This window comes from Ursus arctos, unplaced genomic scaffold (genome assembly GCF_023065955.2).
Source record: "Ursus arctos isolate Adak ecotype North America unplaced genomic scaffold, UrsArc2.0 scaffold_19, whole genome shotgun sequence".
NCBI classification, from domain to species: domain Eukaryota; kingdom Metazoa; phylum Chordata; class Mammalia; order Carnivora; family Ursidae; genus Ursus; species Ursus arctos.
The window spans coordinates 48,229,320-48,250,535 of record NW_026622863.1 but is presented as its reverse complement, the minus strand read 5'-3'; the positions used below and the strand labels follow the sequence as shown (position 1 = coordinate 48,250,535).

The 21,216-nt window shown below is 54.8% G+C and overlaps 1 protein-coding gene across 1 annotated transcript; it reads right to left on the bottom strand.

Annotated features, from left to right (window-relative positions):
• Nucleotides 1-50: 50 nt before the first annotated feature.
• On the bottom strand, nt 51-14,052 carry MEIOSIN (meiosis initiator). Its single transcript, XM_026481745.3, has 13 exons — nt 14,017-14,052; nt 13,518-13,703; nt 8,800-8,911; nt 7,282-7,416; nt 6,177-6,428; nt 5,124-5,232; nt 4,262-4,362; nt 3,619-3,774; nt 3,164-3,237; nt 2,029-2,223; nt 1,710-1,954; nt 789-878; nt 51-219 (listed from the first exon to the last, which is right to left on the bottom strand). Exons 1-13 carry the CDS (start codon nt 14,050-14,052, stop codon nt 51-53), a joined length of 1,860 nt encoding a protein of 619 aa, XP_026337530.3.
• Between the last annotated feature and the right edge of the window lie 7,164 nt (nt 14,053-21,216).

Here is a 21,216-nt window from a genome sequence, read left to right as displayed (position 1 = left end):
CCCGGTTGCAAAGCAGAGGGAGGAGGGGCGCGGCAGGCAGGGTTACCGTCTCAGTTGTGTTGAAGGGGCCGCGGAGGGGCCAGGTTTGGGGAACGGCGGGCCTTCTCGGCCAGCAGCTGATAGAAGGGCTTGGGGGTCCCCCAGTCCTCGTCCTCGCTGCTGGAGCTGTCCTGCTTCACAATCCGGTTGTGCTGGAGGCTGAACCTTCGAGCTTTGATGCTGGGGGAGAGGGGGCCGGCCAGTGGTCACGCCTTCCCTGCCCTCAGGGGTGTCTGTCTCACCCCCCCAGCCTGGGCCTCCAGGTCCCCGTCTATACCATGGGGCTGGGCCAAGGGCTCTTGGCCGGAGTCCCACACTCCTGTGAGATCTGTTAAGCAGCGCGCACCTAGGGCTGTGTGTGTTAGGCGCCAATGAGAAAGGGGCAGGTGGCAGCTCTGACCAGGTGGACAGGAGGTGGGGGCAGGGAGGGAGGAGGGCTAGTGACAGGGAAATAAGACCGAGCTTCCTGCTCTGAGAAACTCCCTGGGGCAGGAAGGGCAAAAGGGGTCCGAAGCCCAAATTTGGCTATTTGCCCTTCTAAGCTCTGAGGTCAAGCACTTCCCAACCTCTGTCACCGCCCCCAACGATCTCCTAAGGGTTGGCAACAGCCATATCTTCCACCCCAGCAATAAACTCCAACCTGTTCCCAATATCACGAAGCCTAAGGCTCTGAAAATCAGAGCAGGTGTCAGGAGCCAGGAAGGCCCCTCTACCCCACCCCCTGCGCCCCCGGGGCAGGGGCCCCTCACCAGTATGGTCTCCGCTCCTGCTGGGTCATTGCCCGCCAGAGTTGGGCCAGCTCCTTGGTGGCAGCCGTGGATGCGGTCCCAGGACAGGCTCTGGGACAGGAGGGAGGAGGTAAGGAGAGGCCTGCAGGGCAGGCTGCTCTGGGCGAAGGCCAAAGGTCTGACCACAGGAGGCTCTCCGGCCTTCTCAGCGCTTCGGCTTTCCAGCTGAGAACTAGGATCTTTTCTGTCCACTTTGGCCTCAAGGGCCTCAGGACACACCCTCTGGAGCCCAGGTATCAAAGAAGGGAGCTGGACTGACGGGTTGTCGGGAAGAGGACACCGAGTCTCGGGACCTGGAGGGGACCCCATCTTTGTCAGGGCACCAGCTCTTTGCTATAGATTGGGGGGCCTCTCCCCACCCCCCACACCTCCGCCTTTCAGGTCTGGGCCCCTGACCTACCAAATCAGCCCCAAGAACTGTGGCTGGAAACATTAGAAACAAGGAGCTTGCAAACTACCGCCCACCCCCCACCAGGTCGCTGGACCTGAGCCTTGGGGTGACCTTCCACCAACCCCACCCCACATGCTTGAGAACAAAGCCAACCCAGAAAAGCAGAGTGGAGAGAGCACAAAACGCCTAGACGGCATCATCGGAGCCCTGGGCCCAGTCACGCCTGAAGGCCATCTCCCTCCTCCCCTCTTTCAGGCTGCGAGAGCCATGTTCCTTTTTTCTGAAGGATGAGCTGGGTTTCACTGCGTGCAATTCGCAGGCCTTGACCAACGCAGCGGGACCAGGTTAGATGTGGGCAGGGGGCTGGCTGAGGAAGGGTCAATGGGTCATTTCCGGAAGGGGCAAATGCGTCAGACAGCAGGAGCAACATGCTCTTGGGGGGGGGGCAGTGCACGTTGGGCCCCACCAAGGCCAAAAGGACTCCCACCCACCGGATGTACTGCTTCCGGTTCATCCTGCAGAACATGATGAAGCCGTTGACGCACTTTTTCTTCATCTGTGTTGGGCAGGGGGCTTTCTTGTTTTCCCTGGGCTTCACTGGGCCCCGGCCCGCCCGGCCCTTCCTGGCCTTCCTCCCGGCCGCGGGCAGGGGGGCGGCCCGCCGGGTGGGGGTCCACGTGTAGTCTCCGTCCTCGTCGCTGGACGACGGCAGGCCCTCGGGGTCGGCCTGAGCGTCCTGGGTGGGGACGGGGAGGTGAGCGCCGGCAGGAGACGGGGGACCGATCTCGCCGAAGGCTGTCCCCCCCTCACCTCCTGCTGCCTGCACACCGACTCAGTGTCCGTGTCCCCCGAGCTGGAGCTGGAGCTGGAGCTGGAGCTGGAGCTGGAGCTGGAGGGCGCCTTGCTGTTCTCGCTCAGCGACAGGTAGCAGTGGTCAAGCGAGACGGAGGACTGGCACAGGCTGTGGGAGTCCGGGGGGTCTTCGGGGGCCTCCAAGGGCATCTCCTGGGGGGTGAAGGAGAGAGATAGGAGATGTGAGGAGAGACCACAGTGTCCCTTCATGTCCCCACTCCCGGCTTTCCTAGGACGTCACGGGGGCATCAGAATCAGCTCAAATTTAAGACAACCTCGTCCAAACCATCCCTGGACGTCCAAGCAGGTGTTCCCAGGTTCCCACAGCGGGTCACGGAGGGGCTGGCTGGGCCTCAGGGGTTCGCAACCCCCCCCCCCCCGCCCTCCCCGCTCTGGGCCAATAGCTCTTAATGCCATCGGTTCGGTTCGGCAGCCGTGACGCCCCGGGCAAGTGGTAACTTCTCTGAGCATCAAGTTCACCTACGGAATGGGGGTCACTCCACACGCCTTGCAGGGCCAAGAAGCACCTGCTGAGAGCTCTGCTAAGAGCGGCTATTTTGGTGTTTGCCGCAGATTCGGCTCCTCATTGGCGGACGCGGAGGTGGAGGCAGACGCATTTGGGGTCAGCCCTGCGGTGAGCCCCTGAGAGGACATTGGCTAGAGGTGAGCCCTGGGGCCTGGGAGGGAGGCTCCTTCCAACTGAGGATTCCTGAGCTCACTCTTCTGTTTTCAGTTTCCTCCTCTGTCGACTGGGGTCACCAGAGACCCCGTCTCACAGCTCAGCTGTCAAGTTATGTGGGGTGTTTTCTGGGCACCCGGCGGGTTCAGCTCTTATCCTTGGGGTCTAGTTCATTCCAAATGCCCAGCACAGGGTGGGGCTCCCAGTGGCCAGCAGTGAGTGTGCACAGGACGGGCAGATGAGGACACAGACGGGAGACGAGTCTCCGGAAGGACGAGGAGAAGCGCGAGCACATGGACAGTGAGTGGGTGGGGGGAGGCGGCCGCCCGGTCAGCAGACGGATGAGCCAGTGACACAGAGAGCGATGCATGTGGAAAGAAGGACAGACGGATGTGTGTGTGGACGGCTGCCTACCTTGCTCTGGAGCGCCTCAAGCATGCTGTCAGAAGGCAAAGACTCGGGATCTAGGAACACTTCTTCAAAGAGAGCTGTCGGGGAGGGAGAGTGGGCCGTGGCTGGAGCCGCAATGCCTCCCCCGAGGCCCTGATCGCCCCAGTGCCCTTCTCCGGATCTCTGCTTTGGGATCTCCTGTCCCAGGACCAAATCCAGCTCATGGGCCAGCTCCCCTGGCGTACCTCCAAGCCAAGCAGAGGGAGTGGGTCCCTGATGCAGGCTCCTGGAGCCTTCCCCTCACCGTGCCGGCCTGGGGCTGCTTCCCCACGAGGCCATGGGCTTCTCGAGGCGGGGCTGGGATGAGATCCAGCCCGGGGCACCCAGGACGCTCGGCAGAGTCCAGGGCGGTGCATTTGGTGGGTATCGCCGTATGTTTTCTGAATGGACCAAGCGTCGGGGCGGCCCTGGGAGCTCACCTTGGGTCAGGAACTCAGTGTCATCCCCCAGGATCTGATCTGGCGGCAGCTTCCCTGGGGAGCTGAAGAGGGATGGACTGAGCCCTAGGATCTCGCTCGGGTGGCCTGTCACACTGTAGTTGTTAATCTGGGGAGGCCCCAAGGCCAGCGGGCTCCCTGAAAAGGAAGCGTCAGGCTTGAGGACGGACGTGTCAGAGATCACCTTCTCCCCCAGGGCAGCGGCTGGCTTTGAGGAGATGGTGTTAGACACGGGGGAAGGGCGACCGTCAGTTGCTCATTTTGAGTGCTTCGTAGAGGAAATCAAGAGACACGATGCCTGGCATCACGTCATGGATGACCAAAAACAGAAAAATCAGTGTCTGGTTGTGCCACATCTGATAGACCTACTGTAGCTACCTGGAGCTCTGTGTTAAGAAGGATTCTGAGGCAGCGTCTGGGCTCCACAGAAAGAGTGATGATTGGCTAGCAACGTCTGCCGAAGCGACGGCTGGCGCAGTGACAGCAAGTACACTCGTGTGGCCCTGTGCTAGGCACACATCGAGTCCCTGTCCTGCTTCCCTCCCACCACAGTACTGCTCAGAAGGAAGTGAGCCGGAAGGACCCCACACCAGACTACAAGGAGGAGAGATGGAGTTTCAGTCACCAGGGGGGCTGCCCTCCGGGGTCCAGGCAGGAAGCCAAGGGTCAGCATCTGGGGACTCCTTGTCCAGCTCCTCGCTGGAATCGTAGAACACCAGCTTCTGCCTGTAAGAGGTGGAATTCGAGAGGCAGACCCCGCCTGGGCTCTGGGGACTGCTCTGTGCCGGCTGCTGGGTGGGGGGTGGGGAGGCAGGAAGCTTAGTCAGCCGAGGCACCTGCCCTCAAGGGGCTTCAGGCTTGCCAGGAGAGGCAGCTGTCACCACGTGCTGACGCTCAGGGGGCAGGGCTGTGATGGGCGGTGTTCCAGGAGGACCGAGAGGGAGGACCACACTGAGCTCAGCCTGAAGAGTGGTGGTCTTCTAGGTGGACGACGGAAACAGGCTTGCCAGGGAGAGGGATGAGGGGGTGAAAAGGCCAGAGGGGGCAAGGCCACGGCTTCCGTGGAGTGGCGAACATATGGTGGCCTTTAGGGTCAGGTTTGTGGGGGAGGGAGAGGAGAGGGGGCTGGCAAGATGAGCTGGGCCAGAGAAGCTCTCAGATGCCAACTAAGATATTGGGGCTCTGCCCCACGGGCACTAGGGGAGGCCTGAAAGCCATGAACTGATGTGACTGAGGTTTGGGGTTAGAAAAGCCACTCTGACAGCTAGGGAGGTCAGGCTGGAGGGGTGAGGCGGGAGGCAGGGAGGCTGGTGAGGGGCCGCAGCCCTGGTCCAGCAGCCCTGAAGCAAGGCTCTGCATTAAGCCTCTGCCAGCGAGAATGTCAATCAACGTCATTTCTCACCACCCCTCCAGCATTCAGCCTCCAGCATTCAGTCCAGACCAGACCCTTCAGCCTCCCCCACTCAGAGCCCTCGGGGTGCCCTTACCTGGGACAGGGCTGGGTCCTGTTGAGAAAGTAGATCCGCTCAGTTCCTTGCTGGGCCTTGAAGGCGCGGTGGAGCCCATCGCCCTGGCCGCTGACTCCGCAGCAGCACCCTGCAGGGACAGGGAGCGAGTCTGGAGGCTCACGCCCGTGACTGGAAGGAATCCCGGAGTCCCAGATACGGGGATGGAGAGGTGCCGCGGTCTGCCACGGCCTCTCCCTCCCAGATCCTGGTAAGACCTTGGAAGCGGGACCTCTATGTGAGGCTACGCGGCGCCCCGAATGTCCCCTCAGTTTCTGGAACCCCACATCCCTCTCAGAAGCTGAAGGGAGCTAAAATCCTGAAGTGGAGCACTGTCGATGAAGACGATGAGAGCAAACAAGTACAGGGTGCTCGCCATGCCCGCACGGTTTGGGGCATTTTGCATACTTTGCCGAAGGGCACCATGATTATGCCCATTTTACAGTTAAGCAAACTGAGACCCTGAGATACCAAGTAACTTGCCCAACGTCACACAACTAGCGGAAGAGCCGAAAAGCCCTGCCTCCCCAGGTGGGTTGGGCGCCTCCTCTGGGCCCCCACGCCCTCCCGGGCGACCCGGGAAGTCTGGGTCGCTCTACTCTCCTTCACTGGACTGTGGCACCAGCACTCGCATGCGGCCTGGCCCCGAGATGCTCGGGGAGTAGGGGCCAGATGAATGGACGGGGGACAGGACGGCTCAGGGCCTCCCTCACCCGCCAGGCGCTCCCGTCTCACCCGGCGCTCTGCTGGGTGCATCACCCCACCTTTTCAAGGGAGCCCAGGGACGGGAGTCACAGGAGCATTGCCTGCCTTCCCCGGTTCTGTGACCCACAGCCTTGCACGAGGGCCACGCCAATGTCGTCCCACCCTTCCATCTACAATGGGGCATAGAGGGAAGAAGACGACAGGGAAGGAGGCCCGAGACAGCGTGTCTCTTGTCCACCGCGGAGGCCCCAGCTACTGGGCCCAGGCTTGGGACACTGCGGGTGCCTGACAAGGAGTGTCTAAGTGACTAAGTTAATGGCAGGGGAAGACAGCAACCTGAGAAGTCACAGTGGATGCTGTTCTCAGCCATGTCCAGCAACGTCAGCCGGGATCCTCCTCCCTTCCTGTCACCTTGAGGCAGGGATGATGCAACTTTGGGGTGACAGCAGGAGCTGGCACGTCTTGAAGGGGTGGCAGTGCCCCCCATGTTTCTTCCTTGCTGCTCTGGGGATGGGATCACCCACTTCTTGGGCTTGTCCAGGGCCAGACAGCGGCGAGGGTTCTGGGCCCGGGTCTGGCGCTCTGGGGGAGCAGAGAGATGAGCGTCGGGGGGGGGGGGGTCCAGAACAGGGCTCAGGTGGAGGCTGTCTTTGCTCTGGGCCCACAGCCTATTCCAAGCTTTGCCGGGCCTGGTCGCTCACCAGCCCTTCCCAGGTAAGCCTGGATCCTCAGCGAGAGGTCACCTCAGCAGAGGCTCCCTTCCCCGGCCCACACGTTCGAATCACCTTGCGAGCTCGAAAAAACACTGATGCCCACGTTCCACCCCAGGCCCTGGAACCTGACTTTCTGGGTGGGAGGCCCAGGCATAGGCATTTTTGATAGTACCCTGGGTGATTCAATAGCTACGCAGCCAAGACTGGAAATCATTGACTGGGTACAACTCCCATTTTAAAGACAGGTCAACTGGGGTCTGCAGAGGTGAAGGGACACATGGTGAGTTAGCAGCGAGGCTGAGGCTGGCTCAGGGATGCTTGCTTTCCACACTTGGGTCTCTCCATCAGCCCGTGCGCCCTGATGCCCTGGCCCAGCACGGGTGACTGGCTGTAAAGAACGATAAATGGTAACAGCAGCTTCCCTTCACTGAGCGCTGACCATGTGCCTCCCCACTCAGCGTTGCTCCAGGGCCATGTACACGGGCTCCTGACCCTTAAGACCACCCTGTGGTCCACCCCGAGGAAGCTGAGGCTCAGAGAAGGAAAGCAAGCATGCCAGGCCTCAGGACTAGTGAGCCGAGGGGCTGGGCGTTGGACCAGGCAGGTGTCACTGTAAAGCGTGCTCACTGGGTAGCTGACCAGGCCTCCCAGGAGTGAGAAAGGCTCTGGAAAAGGAGCTTTGCTCCCATGTGACCCGGCTTCCTGTCCCGCCTCACTTGTACCTGACAATCCGGTGGGTTTCTTCTTCCGGGGTTTCCGGCAGGCGCCCTGAAGACGGGACTTGCGAGAGTGCGGGGAGCTCGAAGGGGTGGAGTGTCTCCGTCGTGCGGGGCCCGAGGCCCTGTTCCGACCCAGCCCTGCTCAGGGTGGAGAAAGAGTTCAGTCAGATGCCCCCTACCTTCTGCCGTCCTGTCTCCTCCTTCTAGACATGCTTCCCAATTCTGGGCAGAGGGCTGGTGGGCGGCCATGGTCCCCAAGCTGACTTTACAAATGTGGAAACTGAGCCCACGGAGGAGACTGGACTGGTCTGAGTTTGCACGGCCAGGCAGCAGAGTTTTCCAGGGCGAAAACTCAGGTCCCCCCAGGGCCATTCGGGGTCTACCAAGAAGGAAGACGGACTCAATGCTTCTCAAATGCTTCCCTGCCGGCCCCGTCCCAAACCAGTTCCTCCTCCTACCTTCCTCAGGGCAATGAGGGCTCCACCGTCCACCCTGGCTTGCCCACCCGGGGCCTGTCCATCTGGCCTTTCAGTTCTCCCTCATCAACATCGCCCAAAGGTACCATTTCTGTCCCCAGCCTCACCCTCAGTGCGACACCGACCTGTCTCCGGTCCAGATCACTCCTAACGGCCTCTTCGCTGACTTCCCTGACTCCAGTTCCTCACTTAAAAACCAACCAATCCTGATCCCTGGATGTCAGGTACCTCTTCCTAAAAAAAATCTGATCATGGCTTTGCCTGGCTTTGTAAAGGCCTCTGGTAATTCTCATCTTCATCTCCCTCCTTTGCCCAAGCCCCGCGCTGTGGAAAATCCACGTCTAATTCTGACCCTCCAAAAACCTAACTACGACTAGGCTATTGTGGACCAGCGTCCTTACCAATAACACAAGCAGGGGATTAGCCTATATTTTGTATATTCTATGTGTTATATACTGTTTTCTTACAGTAAACTAAGAGAAAAGCAAGCGTTAAAAACAAAAAGCATAAGGAAGAGAAAAGACATTTACAGGACTGTACTGGATTTATCTAAGAAAATCTGCGTGTAACCGGGCCCATGCAGTTCAAACCCGTGTTGCTCAAGGGTCAGCTAGTATTGGTTTCACTTTGCAGATGAGCAAACTGAGGCACAGGGAGGTTAAGGTCTTAAGTCACGTGTCTGCGTCAGGATCTGGTTCGCGAGCCTGCGCACGTCGTCCTGACGCTACGCGGTCCCTCCAAGCACACCGGCTGCTGGCCTGTCCCACACATTCCACACACGTCTTCCCGTGCTTGCGTGCTCCTGCTCACGCCTTCTGCCTGCCGGGGCTCCCCCGGGCTACCGTGCGCACAGGCCCAGTCACAAGGCCCCAGACACCCTGCTCTGAGTTCACAGCATTGGCCCCATCTCTCTGACTCTGTCCGCTCTGCCAGCCTCTGAGATCGCTGGGGACATGGGCTCATCGAAGTCACTTGGTGTCCCCGACAGCCAGGACAGGACTTGGCAAAGAGCTGGCCCTGGGAAATGGTGACGGATCTTACTTACCCCCAAGTCCGCCTTCCCCATTGGTGGCGTGGAATCTGAGCAAGGTCTTGGCCACGTCGATGCTTCTCTGGAGGTACTGAATATAATGCAGTACATGTAGCAGAATCTCCTTCTGCTCCCAAAAGAAAGACAGGGTTGAGCACGGGAATGGGGGCCCAAGACAATGTGAGGCTGCGGGGGACCGGAGACAGAAAGGCTGCAGGAGCCCATTCCCCAGCTTGACAGTTCCTCCAGTGGCAGAGATATTCCTATTCTGTTTAGACCTTGCTGCGGCTCAGGGAGAGGTCTGTTGCAGCTAAGGAAACTGAGGCTCGGGGTGCTAGCATGACTCTGCTAAGGGGGAGCTGGGATCAGAACTCGGGTCAGCTGGCCTCCTAGCCCAGTTTTTCAATGCACACTGTTTGGCTTCCCACCCCTGGCCCTTTGCACATGCTGTATTCTCTCTCTGCAAAGCCCTCCTCTTCTCCCCACAGACTCCCGCACTGGCTTCTCCTCCTGTGAGCCTTATCACCGTGGTCTCCTCTTCCAGAAGCTTTCCCACCTCCCTGACCCCTCTCGACCAGGCAGGGTCAGATGTCCCTCCTCAACACTCTTGCAATGCCCTGGCCTTGCAATGCGTTCGTCTCTCTCGTCGACCTTGAACTAGTTGAGGGTAGAGGCTGTAGCTAAGTGATTTCTGTATCCCTCGCTCACAGAGTCAAGAGGTAGCTTAGCCAGTGATGGCTGAAGGACGATCTCCGTAGCACGGAGCACGATGCCTTCTGCCCACCAGGCATCACCCACGCAGCCACCAAGTACTGACTAAGTCGGTATCGGAGACACAAAGCTAGAAAAGACTACTACCGGGGCGCCTGGGTAGCGCAGTCGTTAAAGCGTCTGCCTTCAGCTCAGGGCGTGATCCCGGCGTACCGGGATCGAGTCCCACATCGGGCTCCTCCGCTATGAGCCTGCTTCTTCCTCTCCCACTCCCCCTGCTGTGTTCCCTCTCTCGCTGGCTGTCTCTCTGTCACAAAAATAAATAAAATCTTAAAAAAAAAAAAAAGAAAAGACTACTACCCACTAAGGGCCAGGTACATAGGGGTGAACCAGACATGCCTTTGTTTACCTTCATGGAATTTATAATCTAGTGAGGACAGTGGCCCTTAATAAACTCATAACTCATACAAAATTATCAATAGTATGATAGGCATTATGAAGAAAAGTGTAACAAGAGATTCTGAAATTGGACTTGAGTGTCCAGAAAGAATGCCAGCATTTATTATTTTTTTAAAGATTTATATATTTATTTAGCGATGGGGAAGGAGCAGAGGGAGAGAGAGAGAGAAATCCAAGCAGACCCTGCCCTGAGTGTGGAGCCCAGTGTGTGGCTCGATCTCACAACACTGAGATCAGACCTGAGCAGAAACCAACAGTTGGACGCTTAATGGACTGAGCCACCCAGGTGCCCCAGGCCTCCAGCATTTAAGTGGAAACCTGAAGAATGACAGGAGTGAGCCTGGTGAAGAGGTGAGGGAAGAACACCAGAGTAAGTATTTCTTGGATTGAACTGGATCCCTAGAATACCCACAAAACCGTTAGCGGTAATCTTCCAAACCCTAGATCAGGAAACGCGGTCCCACAGAGGGACTTGTGTGAAGCCGTTTCATAAGCTAGAATACTGACAGTCACTGAAATGATGTGACCTGATCCATGGAAGGAAACTATGATCTAACTGAGGGATACACGTGACACCGTCAGGAGACTGTTCCTTTGGAAGGACCTGGATCCAATCTGTTACCTCCCGGCTGTGTATTGGGAAGTAGCCCGTTTTACCTCTTTGAGCCTCAGTTTTCTCATCTGTGCGATGGGAGTGAGAATATTCATTGAGGCTCAGAGGATTATCATTAGGACTGAATAAATTAGCGTGTGTGAAATCGCCCAGCACAGAGCCTGATACACGAGTTGCCTGATAAATACTTTGCTGATGATCAGGGTCTCAAAGGATTAAATGAGGACCTTTTCTAACTTTGAGAATTGGACCACGGGGTTCTCAAGAGCAGACATTTTATTGCCCACCCCCCCATCGTGGCATACGATTTGCACTCACTACACTGAGTAAACTGTCAAGTAATATGGAATGTGATTAGTAGCCGTGTAAAGGTTTTATGCAGAAGGCAATTGGGCATCATCGCAGATTCTAAGACGGAAGGTTCAGGAGGGTTAGCTTGGGGGCTAGCCAGAGGTTCAGATCCCAGAAACCTTCTGAAGGCAAGGCCGACAGGTCTATAACTGTCTCAGCTGAGGGAATTCATTCATTCACTCACTCACTCGTTCACTCAACAAATACCTATTGAGCGCTGAGTGACCGAGCGCTTGAGAATGTGGGCCTTTGGAATGAGACACATCTGACTCTCTCTCTGCCATTAACCAGCCGTGTCCTTCTGGGCAACACGACCCCTCTGGAAAATGAGCACACCCACTGTGCCTCTCAAGCCTTGGGGAGGATTAAGCGAGAAAACGTATCCAAAATGCTTGGCACTGGGGGTCTGACACCTAGAACCCTCAGTAAATTGGAGCAGCTGTGGTTGTTGTCTGCTGGCCCTGCGGGTGCTGGGGATACAGATATTTCCATTATGGTCCTTACCCCCGCAAAACCCCTCATCAAAAGGGGTGAGAGATAAGGAAAGAGTCCCAGGAATATGCCCAGGGCTTTGACGGTCAGAGAGAGAAGCCACGGGACCATACGGGGCAGGGGGCACTTCCTCAGTCAGGATGGCGAGGAAGGATACCGCGGACCTAAGCCGCACCCCAAATCTCAAACACAGGAAAGGCAACACATAACAGCTTGGTTCATTCATTGAGCGTCAGACTGAGCGCGTCACACAGCCCTGTCACAGGTCGTGGTGATGCCCTCCAGGCAGACGGGTTGAGGGGGAGGCTGGGGACTGGCAGGGACGCAGGTTGTCTGTGGAGCAGGAGACCCAGGACTGAACCCAAGGAAGGATGAAGCTGGGGAGAAAGAGGGATCCTTAAGACATGAGAGAATCAATTGTCACAAAAGCAGGCTGAGGCCTGGGGAGAATTCCACGAGATGCGGTCACGCGGTCAGTGATGAAATGTGGCCCGTCGCCTGAGTCGACTGTCACTCCTTCGGGCAGCAACTGTCCCCCAGTCGTCTCTGCCCCCCTCCCACCTCCCAAGAGTTGATCCCAGTACCTGTGCTCACTACATCAGGTATTTCTGAGCACCGTGGTAGTCGGCTTACCGCCTCTCCCTAAGAGCGTCCACGTCCCCGGAGCCTGTGAATATGTTGCCGAAGGTGACAAAGGGGACTTGGCAGATGTGACTGAGTGGAGGATCCTGAGATGGAGAGACTGTTCTGGATTAACTGAGCGGGCCCACTGTGGTCGCAGGGGTCCTTACAAGCGGGAGGCAGGAGGGTCGAAGGCAGAGAAGGCGAGGTGAGGATGGGAGCAGAGGAAGAGAAGGAGAGAGAGTGGGAGACGCTACGCTGCTGGCTTTGAAGGGGCCGTGAGCCAAAGAACACAGGCAGCTTCTAGAAGTTGGCAAAGGGAAAGGAAACGGATTCCCCCCAGGAGCCTCTGAGAAGAACGGACTCCGCTGACACCCTGACTTTAGACCCGCGTGGCCGATTTTGGACCTCTGCCCTCCACACGGTGCAAGAATAAATTCGCATTGTTTCAATCCAGAGTTTGTGCTTTGTTGGAGTGGCCACAGGAAGCTAGGGTACAGCGCCGATGGCCGCGAGATGCTTAGGAGGGAGAATCGGCGGGACCTGGTGATCAACGGAAGGTGGTAGGCACTGAGGAGGTGAAGGGCAGGATCTGGCACCCAAAGATCTGGATCTTTCCCCAAACGCCCACTCTTCTGAGCCTCTCAGAAGGCAAGGAGCACGTTCTGGCTGGGGATCGGTTATTCCTGTGTTCGAATCTTTATCATCCTGACCACATTCTGAGCTCCCAGGGGATGAGGAGTGGGTCTCAAGTTCCTTCGCCTCTCCTTGGTGCAACCAGAACAGCTTCTGCCCTCAACAGTCTTTCCATAACTGGCCGATGGTTGAGTGGATACATGATGGGATGGGAGGAACTATGGCAAGAAAACATCACACCAGGCCTTCAAGATCTCTGAGTCCCTTAGTAAGTTGTTCCCACTGGTGGGAGCGAGGCGGCGGCTCAGCCCGGTATGTATTTATCAAGTAAGCCACTGGGGAGGCGCAGAGCACTTTTAGCTCTTGCTACCTCGTGGAGATGACGCCCTCAGGACACAGGACAAGGGGCTCAGAGAGGGAAGTGACATTTCTTCGAGGACCGTCGCTGCTACTGTGTCGTTTGGGCCTCAGTATCTCTGGGTAGTAGATATTTTTCCTCATTTTACGGCTAAGAAACGGGAGGCTTGAGAGGCTGAGAAGCTGAGGGCCCTGCCCAGAGTCCTGGTGTTTCAGGGCTGATGGCTCGAGCCCGTGGCTGTTTGACTCCCCAAAGTGATGACCTTTACCCGGCTCCTTGCCCATTTTCCCCTCCCAGCTGCCCCTGCCCCCTTTGCAAGAAAGGATCCCCCAAGCTTCTAGTGGTGGGACCACAGAAAGGCCCACTCAGGGCAGGACCATGCCCAGCTCGGTGCTGTCGCCGAAAGGGCCCATGTCGGGGCCCCAGGACGAGGGACTGTAAGATTTTCAGATCTGCCTCCCACACCCGCCTCCTCTCCCTCCATCCCCATACCTTGGTGAGCTTCTTGGTGCCCGTCTTCAGGGCCACAGGCAACAGAAGTGCCAACTCATGAAGTTTGCTGGTGTGGTTCTTCCTCTGCCTCCTGTTTGGGGCCAAGAGCTGGTATTGGTTAGGACGTTGGCACCTGACCCCCCTCAAACCACCTGTCTCCGTGTTCCCTATCTCAGAGGAGGCTCCCTGCCCCAGGCCCCCCAGAAAGGATCCTGGGCATCGTAGGTCTCATCAAATCTCACCCATTCCCCTTCCAGTCCATTCTCTCCAGCTCCAGGCCCTGCCCTAGTCCACGTGTGGACGTCCCCCAGCTCTCCCAGCCTCCCCCTTGGCCTCCTCCAGTCCATCTACTAGCGTCAGGGTGAGCTTTCCGAAACATAGATCTGGCCACGGTTTTCTCATCTGTGCAATGGGAATGAGGATATTCATTGAGGCTCAGAGGATTATCCGTAGGACTGAATACACTGGTGTGTGTGAAATCGTCCCACCTGATACTCACGTTGCCTAAGAAGTGCCTCAACTCTCTCGACGCCATCCCATTATTAAGGACCAAGATGATACCCTTAACCCGGCTTATAATGGCCCTCAAGACCTGGCCCGGCTGACCATTGTGGTCTCATCTCCTACAGGACAGGTGAGGGCCGTCAGCCCCGTGCTCATGCATTTCTCTGAGCCTCGCTCTGAGCTGAGAGCTGGGGCGGGGACTGCTCTAGCATCCAGAACAGGGTCTGGCACACGGCGGGAACTCCCTGCACATTTGCTCAATCATAAATAAGGGCATGGCAGACAGAAGCTGACTCCTGGGCGGATGCAGAACTCCCAGGATCTAATCCCTGAATTCATAATTCATAGTATACCCCTGCACACACACCCCTCCATCTCTGTCTCTTGACAGATGGGGACACAAAGACATTGGAGTCTCTCTCCCAAATTACACACCATTGCCACAACTCACGACTCCTTTGGGAATGCCCGGACACCCCCTGTCTCCACCAATCCTTGTCTCACCTCCCCTCAGGGCTCAGTACAAATGACCTGCCCCAGGAAGCCTCTGGCGACCTCCCTTGCCTTCCTCCCCTGCTCTGAATGGCCACAACACATTCTCACCTGCGGCCTGGCCACGCCCCCTCTCCCTTGATTACACACAGGTGTTTAGTTCCTCCTCAAACCCACAAACTGACACCTCCTCTTTGCCAGGCCCTGCGTGGGACCCCACGGAAGGAAAGAGAAACCACTGTCATTGCCCTCGAGGAGATGGGGGACCAGGGTGGGAGACGCACTTATCTCCCTATCCAAACCATGAAGTCCTAAAAGAATCGTTCTCACTCACTCATTCAGCAATTACTTATTGAGCACCTACTGTGGGCCAGGAATGGTGTTAGGTGATAGGGATACAAGCGTAAAAACCAAACTACAGCCCCTCTCAGAGCCCACAGGACCATCAGGGATAAAGTCATTAATCAAACTGTCCCACAAACAAACATAAAATTCCAATTGGGACCAGAACCAGCTATATAACTTGCTGGGGAGGGGAGCCTTGCAAATGAAAATGTGGGGCCCCCTTTTTATAGATTAAGGATTTCAGGGGCATGGGGCGCCTGGGTGGCACAGCGGTTAAGCGTCTGCCTTCGGCTCAGGGCGTGATCCTGGCGACCTGGGATCGAGCCCCACATCAGGCTCTTCTGCTATGAGCCTGCTTCTTCCTCTCCCACTCCCCCTGCTTGTGTTCCCTCTCTCGCTGGCTGTCTCTATCTCTGTTGGATAAATAAATAAAATCTTTAAAAAAAAATAAAAAAGGATTTCAGGGGCGCCTGGGTGGCACAGCGGTTAAGCGTCTGCCTTCGGCTCAGGGCGTGATCCCGGCGTTATGGGATCGAGCCCCGCATCGGGCTTCTCCGCTGGGAGCCTGCTTCTTCCTCTCCCACTCCCCCTGCTGTGTTCCCTCTCTCGCTGGCTGTCTCTATCCCTGTCAAATAAATAAATAAAATCTTTAAAAAAAAAAAGGATTTCAAGGTGGTGAGAGCAGGGCATTAAACCAAGTGTCAGGCTCTTCTAAACACAGGGCTCTGTAACTGCCTGAATTTGCACACTCAGGGAGTTGGCCCTGATGGAGACAAAGAAGAAGGCCGCTTGGAAACTGGTAGCTTTGATCTAATCTATAACATTTTCCCTGAGGAAGTAAACCTGGCCAGAACTGGTTCTGAAGGATGAGTGGAGATGTGTAGGTGAACAGGGAACAAGCACATTTCAGATAGGGGGGACACGTGCAAAGGCCCTGTGGCACGAGGAAGCACGGAGAACTCAAAGGAACTAAAGCTGCCGTGTCTGGCACACGGAAGGCAAGGAGTCTGGTGAGACAAGGCTGGAGAAGAAGATAGGGGCCAGATGAGGCAGGGTCTCAAAGGCTCATAGTACAGAAGAGCTTTGCCTTTATCTGAAGACCAACAGGAAGCCATAAAAGGGCTTTATGCATGGGAGGATACCATTAGTGCACCCTCTCAAAACCACTATGAATACAGAAGATATGCATGTTTGTCCGCTGAATGAAGGAATGAAAGAAAAAAAAATCTCTGGTCTCTAGTTACCTCCTGGTAGAAACCATAACTTTAAGGGGCAAGGGCGTTGGGGTTCTATCTTTGGAGGAAAACTGGATAGGCTGTCCTCTAAAGTCCTGTCTAGCCCTGCTATTTACTTTTTGAATACCACTTCCTTTCTGTTCTAGAAGGACCCCCAGAAGCCCCAGAGAGAAACAACACAGAAAGCAAGGAAGAAAAAAAGTGTCCAGGCCTATTTAAGTTCAAGGTGTACCTGACCATGGCTGAGAAAAACAATTTCGAATCAACTGTAGTCCCTGGGTGTTTACTCTGGGTTTTGCAAAGCGCTGAGAGCCTTCTGTGTGCAAACACAGAAGTTCCAGGGAAAAAATTTGGCAGGAGGAAAAGGGTGACAACGAGGCATCACAAAATCTTGACATCTCCCGGGCAGTAGTCCTGAATAGGTGTGACTTGGGGTGTGTTCCCAGGGGCCTCTGGGAACCAGGCACTTCCTCCCAAGACTGCCCCTTTCCTTGCCGGATGGTTCTGGTTTCAGACAAGTTCTTTTCTGTAATTTTCACCCACTAATCCCAGCTCTGCCCTCTGGGTCTTCAGGGAACAGGCCAGCTCCAGCCACACGGGTCCTCTTTCTGTTTCTCAAAACTGCCAAGTTTCTTTCTGCCTTAGGGCCTTTCCTATTCCTTCCACCTGGAATGTTCTTTTGCCCTGATTGTTGTATGGCTGGTTTTTCCTTTGCCGTTCAGCACGGAGCTTAAATGTAACCTCCTCAGAGAGGCCCTTCCTGGCCAACCGATCTAGCTAAGCACATTCATGGTCACATCCCCATATCATTTATCAGAATCTGAAATCTTCTGGCTTTATTATCAACACCACAGGGCAGGGATTTTGGTCTATTTGATTAATGGTTATATCCTAGACTGACTTATCCATTAGGTGCAGTAAGCTCGGTGCCTAAGTCTGGTGCCACTTTTAAGGGCTCATGAAAATGTCTTCATTTCTTTTTCTTTTTCAAGATTGTATTTTTAAGTCATCTCTACACCCAACGTGGGGCTCAAACTCACAACCTGGAGATCAAGAGTCACGTGCTACACTGCCTGAGCCAGCCAGGTGCCCTAAAAATGTTTTAATTTCTTTTAAAAACTATGCCAATGTTGTTGTAAACTATACTTTTAAATATGTTTTTAATGGAGGAAGGGGCCCGGGCGCTGGGTGGCTCAGTCGGTTAAGCGTCTGCCTTCAGCTCAGGTCAATGATCACGGGGTCCTGGGATTGAGCCCTGTATCAGGCTCCCTGCTCAGCCGGGAGCCTGCTTCTCCCTCTCCCTCTGTCCCTCCTCCCCACTTGTGCTCTCTCTCTCAAATAAATAAATAAAATCTTAAAAAAAAAAAAAAGAAACAAACAAAGCTTTTAAAAAAAATGGAGGAAAGGGGCGCCTGGGTGGCTCAGTCGTTAAGCGTCTGCCTTCGGCTCAGGGCGTGATCCCGGCGTTCTGGGATCGAGCCCCACATCAGGCTCCTCCGCTGGGAGCCTGCTTCTTCCTCTCCCACTCCCCCTGCTTGTGTTCCCTCTCTCGCTGGCTGTCTCTCTCTCTGTCAAATAAATGGGTAAAATCTTTTAAAAAAAAATTTTTTTTTAAAATGGAGGAAGGGGCCCAAGAAGTTAAAATTGCCTACAGCCCACACAAGTCATGTGTGGCCCTGGCTATATCCCTAGTTCCTAGAATAATGACCAGCACTTAGTGTTCAACAAAAAATTGTTGGCTTTATGAATGCTCCTGTCTTCGGATGGTCTCAGCCTTTGAAATGGCAAATGTCTCTAATTCCTGGGTTTCCTCTTCCTTGAGCCAATCAGCCTAAACCCTCCCTAGTTCTTTTATTTTACAGGAGCTAGAAGAGCCGGTCCAAATTTCTCATATTAGATACAGGAAAACCAAGGCCCCGACCCTAATTGGCTTTAAGATGTGCAGAGATTTAACAGTAAGAGATGCCCCCAAGTGGAACAAAGCAGGGGGCAATCCCAACAGGCAGCCTCATAGTTGGTTTTAAGCTCCAGCTTTTGAATAAGACAGACCTAGATCGAAATCCCAGGTCTAGGCCATTTGCTGTGTGACTTTGGACACATTGTTTTTATCTCTCTGAGGCTCTTTTTAACTCATTGATAAAATGGAAGTGGCTAGAAGGTTTGATCTTGTCTGGAAAGAGCATAACACCTGACACATTGAGAGTGCTCACAAAGTGTTAAAGACAGGAGGTAGCCAGTCATTTGTCAGAATTTTTTAGGGATAAGGGATGTTGAAGGATGAGGTGGAAGTATTGTATTGGCTAACTATGGTTGATAACGCTGTTGCTTTTGGTTGACGGACATTTAATCCCCCTCGTCTGGTAATACTTTCCTGTGGGACCATCCCCCTCCCCCACTCTTGGTCCACGTGGTTCAGAGAGGGCAACCCCAACCTCCCCTTCCACTAGCAGTACAGAACCAGCTAAGAGGCATCACAGTGATTGGTTCAGGATGTGGGGCCCAGGTCTGGCCAGTCAGAATCAATGGCTCTCAGAAAGAGGCTCTCTGCTGACAGAATGTGGCCCTGGAGCTGCTGGGAGCCATCCTGCCCTCACAAAGGGAGAGCCTGTTTGAGAAGGAAGCCAACACAGGGCAACAGCAGAGCCCAGAGAGGCAGGTTCCTGGCAACATCATTTAATCCTCACCTGGAACCAGAAAACCCTGAGGCCCCCGAATTTTTGGTTTAAAGGACCCAGTGAATCTTCTTTTATGCCTAAACTGGTTTTAGCTAGATTTCTGTTCATGGCAACTAAGAGTTTTTATTAATACAATGACCCCCCCCCCCCCGCCAACATTGTTGGTGACCTCTGGGATTCCAGGAGGATTGGGCAGTGGGACGGGCATTCTTCATTTTCTTCTTGGTGCTCCTTCTGAGCACAATACCTAAGCAGAGATTCTGAACAAAGCAGACGCTTAATTTTGGAGTTAATAAATGAATGAAGAGATGAATGGACAGTAAGTCATTTGGGGAGATAGTGAGGATAAGATGAACTCTGGCGCCCTTTTCTTTATCCAGGCTGGGGGGGGTGGTTCTGATCCAACTCTCAATCTGCTGTGAACATCCCCTCTCATGAGAGTCCTGACACTTGGTAGATGCTTCATGGATGAATGAATACATGAATAAAAGAAAAGAAGGCAGGGCATTTACAAAACTCTGAATGTCAAAGCCTGCAGGGCCTCTGAGATGATCTTTCGTAACCACCTCAGAGTTCTCTCCTCTTGAAAATGGCGGTAATATTCGCACCTACTTCCTTGTGGAGATGTAAGAATTAAAGGATATCATACAAACAAAAGGGCTTAGGGAAGAGTCTGACAAACAGTAAATGCTCAGTAAACATTATTGTTATTATTCAACCAGAGTGGCCAAAGCTGGAACGGAGATTGGCAAGGAGGAACCCTTACCTGTCACTGGAACCCAGGGAACTGGCTCTGGACCATCCAAGAGAACACAAGTGTCTGCTGGAACCCCACATCTGCAAAGAGGGAAAAAGAAAGAATTATTAGTGACCTCTGGGATTCTAGGAGGAATGGGCCACATGCTGGGCAGCCTTCATTCTCCCCATGTTGTTCCTTTGAGCACTCAGAGATCCCAAGAGTCCCCAAGCCCCCACAAATATGGGCCCAGAGACCAAATTCAAATCCCCAAACTCTAAACTGAAGTCCATGAATCCCAAGTTGTAAATTTGGGCCAAGTCGTGATCTGCACCTAAAACTAAAAGCAGCAAATTCCGAAACTTTAACCTCAGAGCTTTGGTCTTAATAGTGAGATATCAGACCACCAGGGCTGAAAACTGTGGTTTGAGATCTCTAAACTGTGATGTTAAGACACCAAAACTAGGACTTCAAACTCCCAAAGAGAGGATCTAAAACCCAAAAAGGTGCCCTCCCAAACCCAAAAAAACTAAACTCTAATACTGAGATACTCCAGATCCCCAAACTGTCCATTTCTGATCTCCAAAGACAACCCAATCCCAATACCACCAAGATCACAGACCACAAACCTCAAAGAGAACCCAAACCCTAAAGTAAGAAACCCAAGCCCCCCAATGCAAACGACAGTCTCCCAAGCTGACCTCAGATCCAAAGATAAAGACCTCTAGACCCCCGAACTATCACTTCAGACCTTTAAATTGTGACCCCCCAACCCTAAAGTTGAGATCTCACATGTGAGTCCCAAAATTGAAGCCCCATACTCAATGTGGGGACTCCAGGCCCTAAAATTTAATCCTCAAAGTCCCAAATTGTGACCCCAGACCCTAAATCTCACACCTCACATGCTATACAGAGATTGTACATCCTGAATCTATACTGAGGCTCCGAACCTCCCAAATCAGACCCCAGGCCCCCAAATGGTACTCCAGAATTCAAAACTAAGACTTCCAGACCCTAAAATTAGGATCTCCAGATTCCAACAGGAAAACTTCCAGTCACAAAACCCAACACCTTCAGATTCCAATACTAGCTACATCCAGATACAAAGCCGGAGACCCCAGATCCTAGCCTGTGACCCCAAAGCCCCCACACTATTCAAACAGAGCCTTCCCTGTCTCAAACTTGAGCCTGGATCCCAAAACCTAGGCCCACCCTCAAACCCAAACTCCAGCTCTGCTGTCCCTGGCCTGCCTCACTCAGGGCACCAGGACACAGCCGTTTTCCTGTCCCCCTGAAACTCCTGGAGAGAGGTCACGACCACAGAGTGCTGCTCCTGAGCGGACCCCAGGTTCCCCTCTGGCGGGCTGTCCCCTGCCCGGTTCCCCGTCGTCGGCCTCCAGCACCCGCCTCAGGACGTGCAAAATGGCGTGAGGCCCCCCTTCTGGTTTCACGCCAGCCCCACACTCGGGAGCCTGATCAGACAGTGTCTCGTGCCTGTCCCGGGAGGGTAGCCGCGCGGGCGCGAGCCCTAGGCCAGCCCCAGCCACTGCGTTCCCCACCGGGCCGTGGGGTGGGCGCGAATCTCCTTGGAACGAGACTCCTGCGGGAGGCCTGTGGAGGGAGCAAAAGTGAGCTCCTGAGGCCAGGCCACGCCCCCACCAGTTCCCGCCAAGGTGTGCGGGGCGCGAGACTGGAGAGGGGAAACGGCAGGG

Coding starts and splice junctions, on each gene's coding strand:
- MEIOSIN (XM_026481745.3), bottom strand. CDS start 14,052: ATGGCGTCGAGAGAGTTGAGGCACTTCTTAGGCAAC. Junction 7,417..8,799: donor TGGGGAAGGCGGACTTGGGG/GTAAGTAAGATC, acceptor CACCCTGAGCAG/GGCTGGGTCGGAACAGGGCC. Junction 6,429..7,281: donor GAAACCCACCGGATTGTCAG/GTACAAGTGAGG, acceptor CTGCTCCCCCAG/AGCGCCAGACCCGGGCCCAG.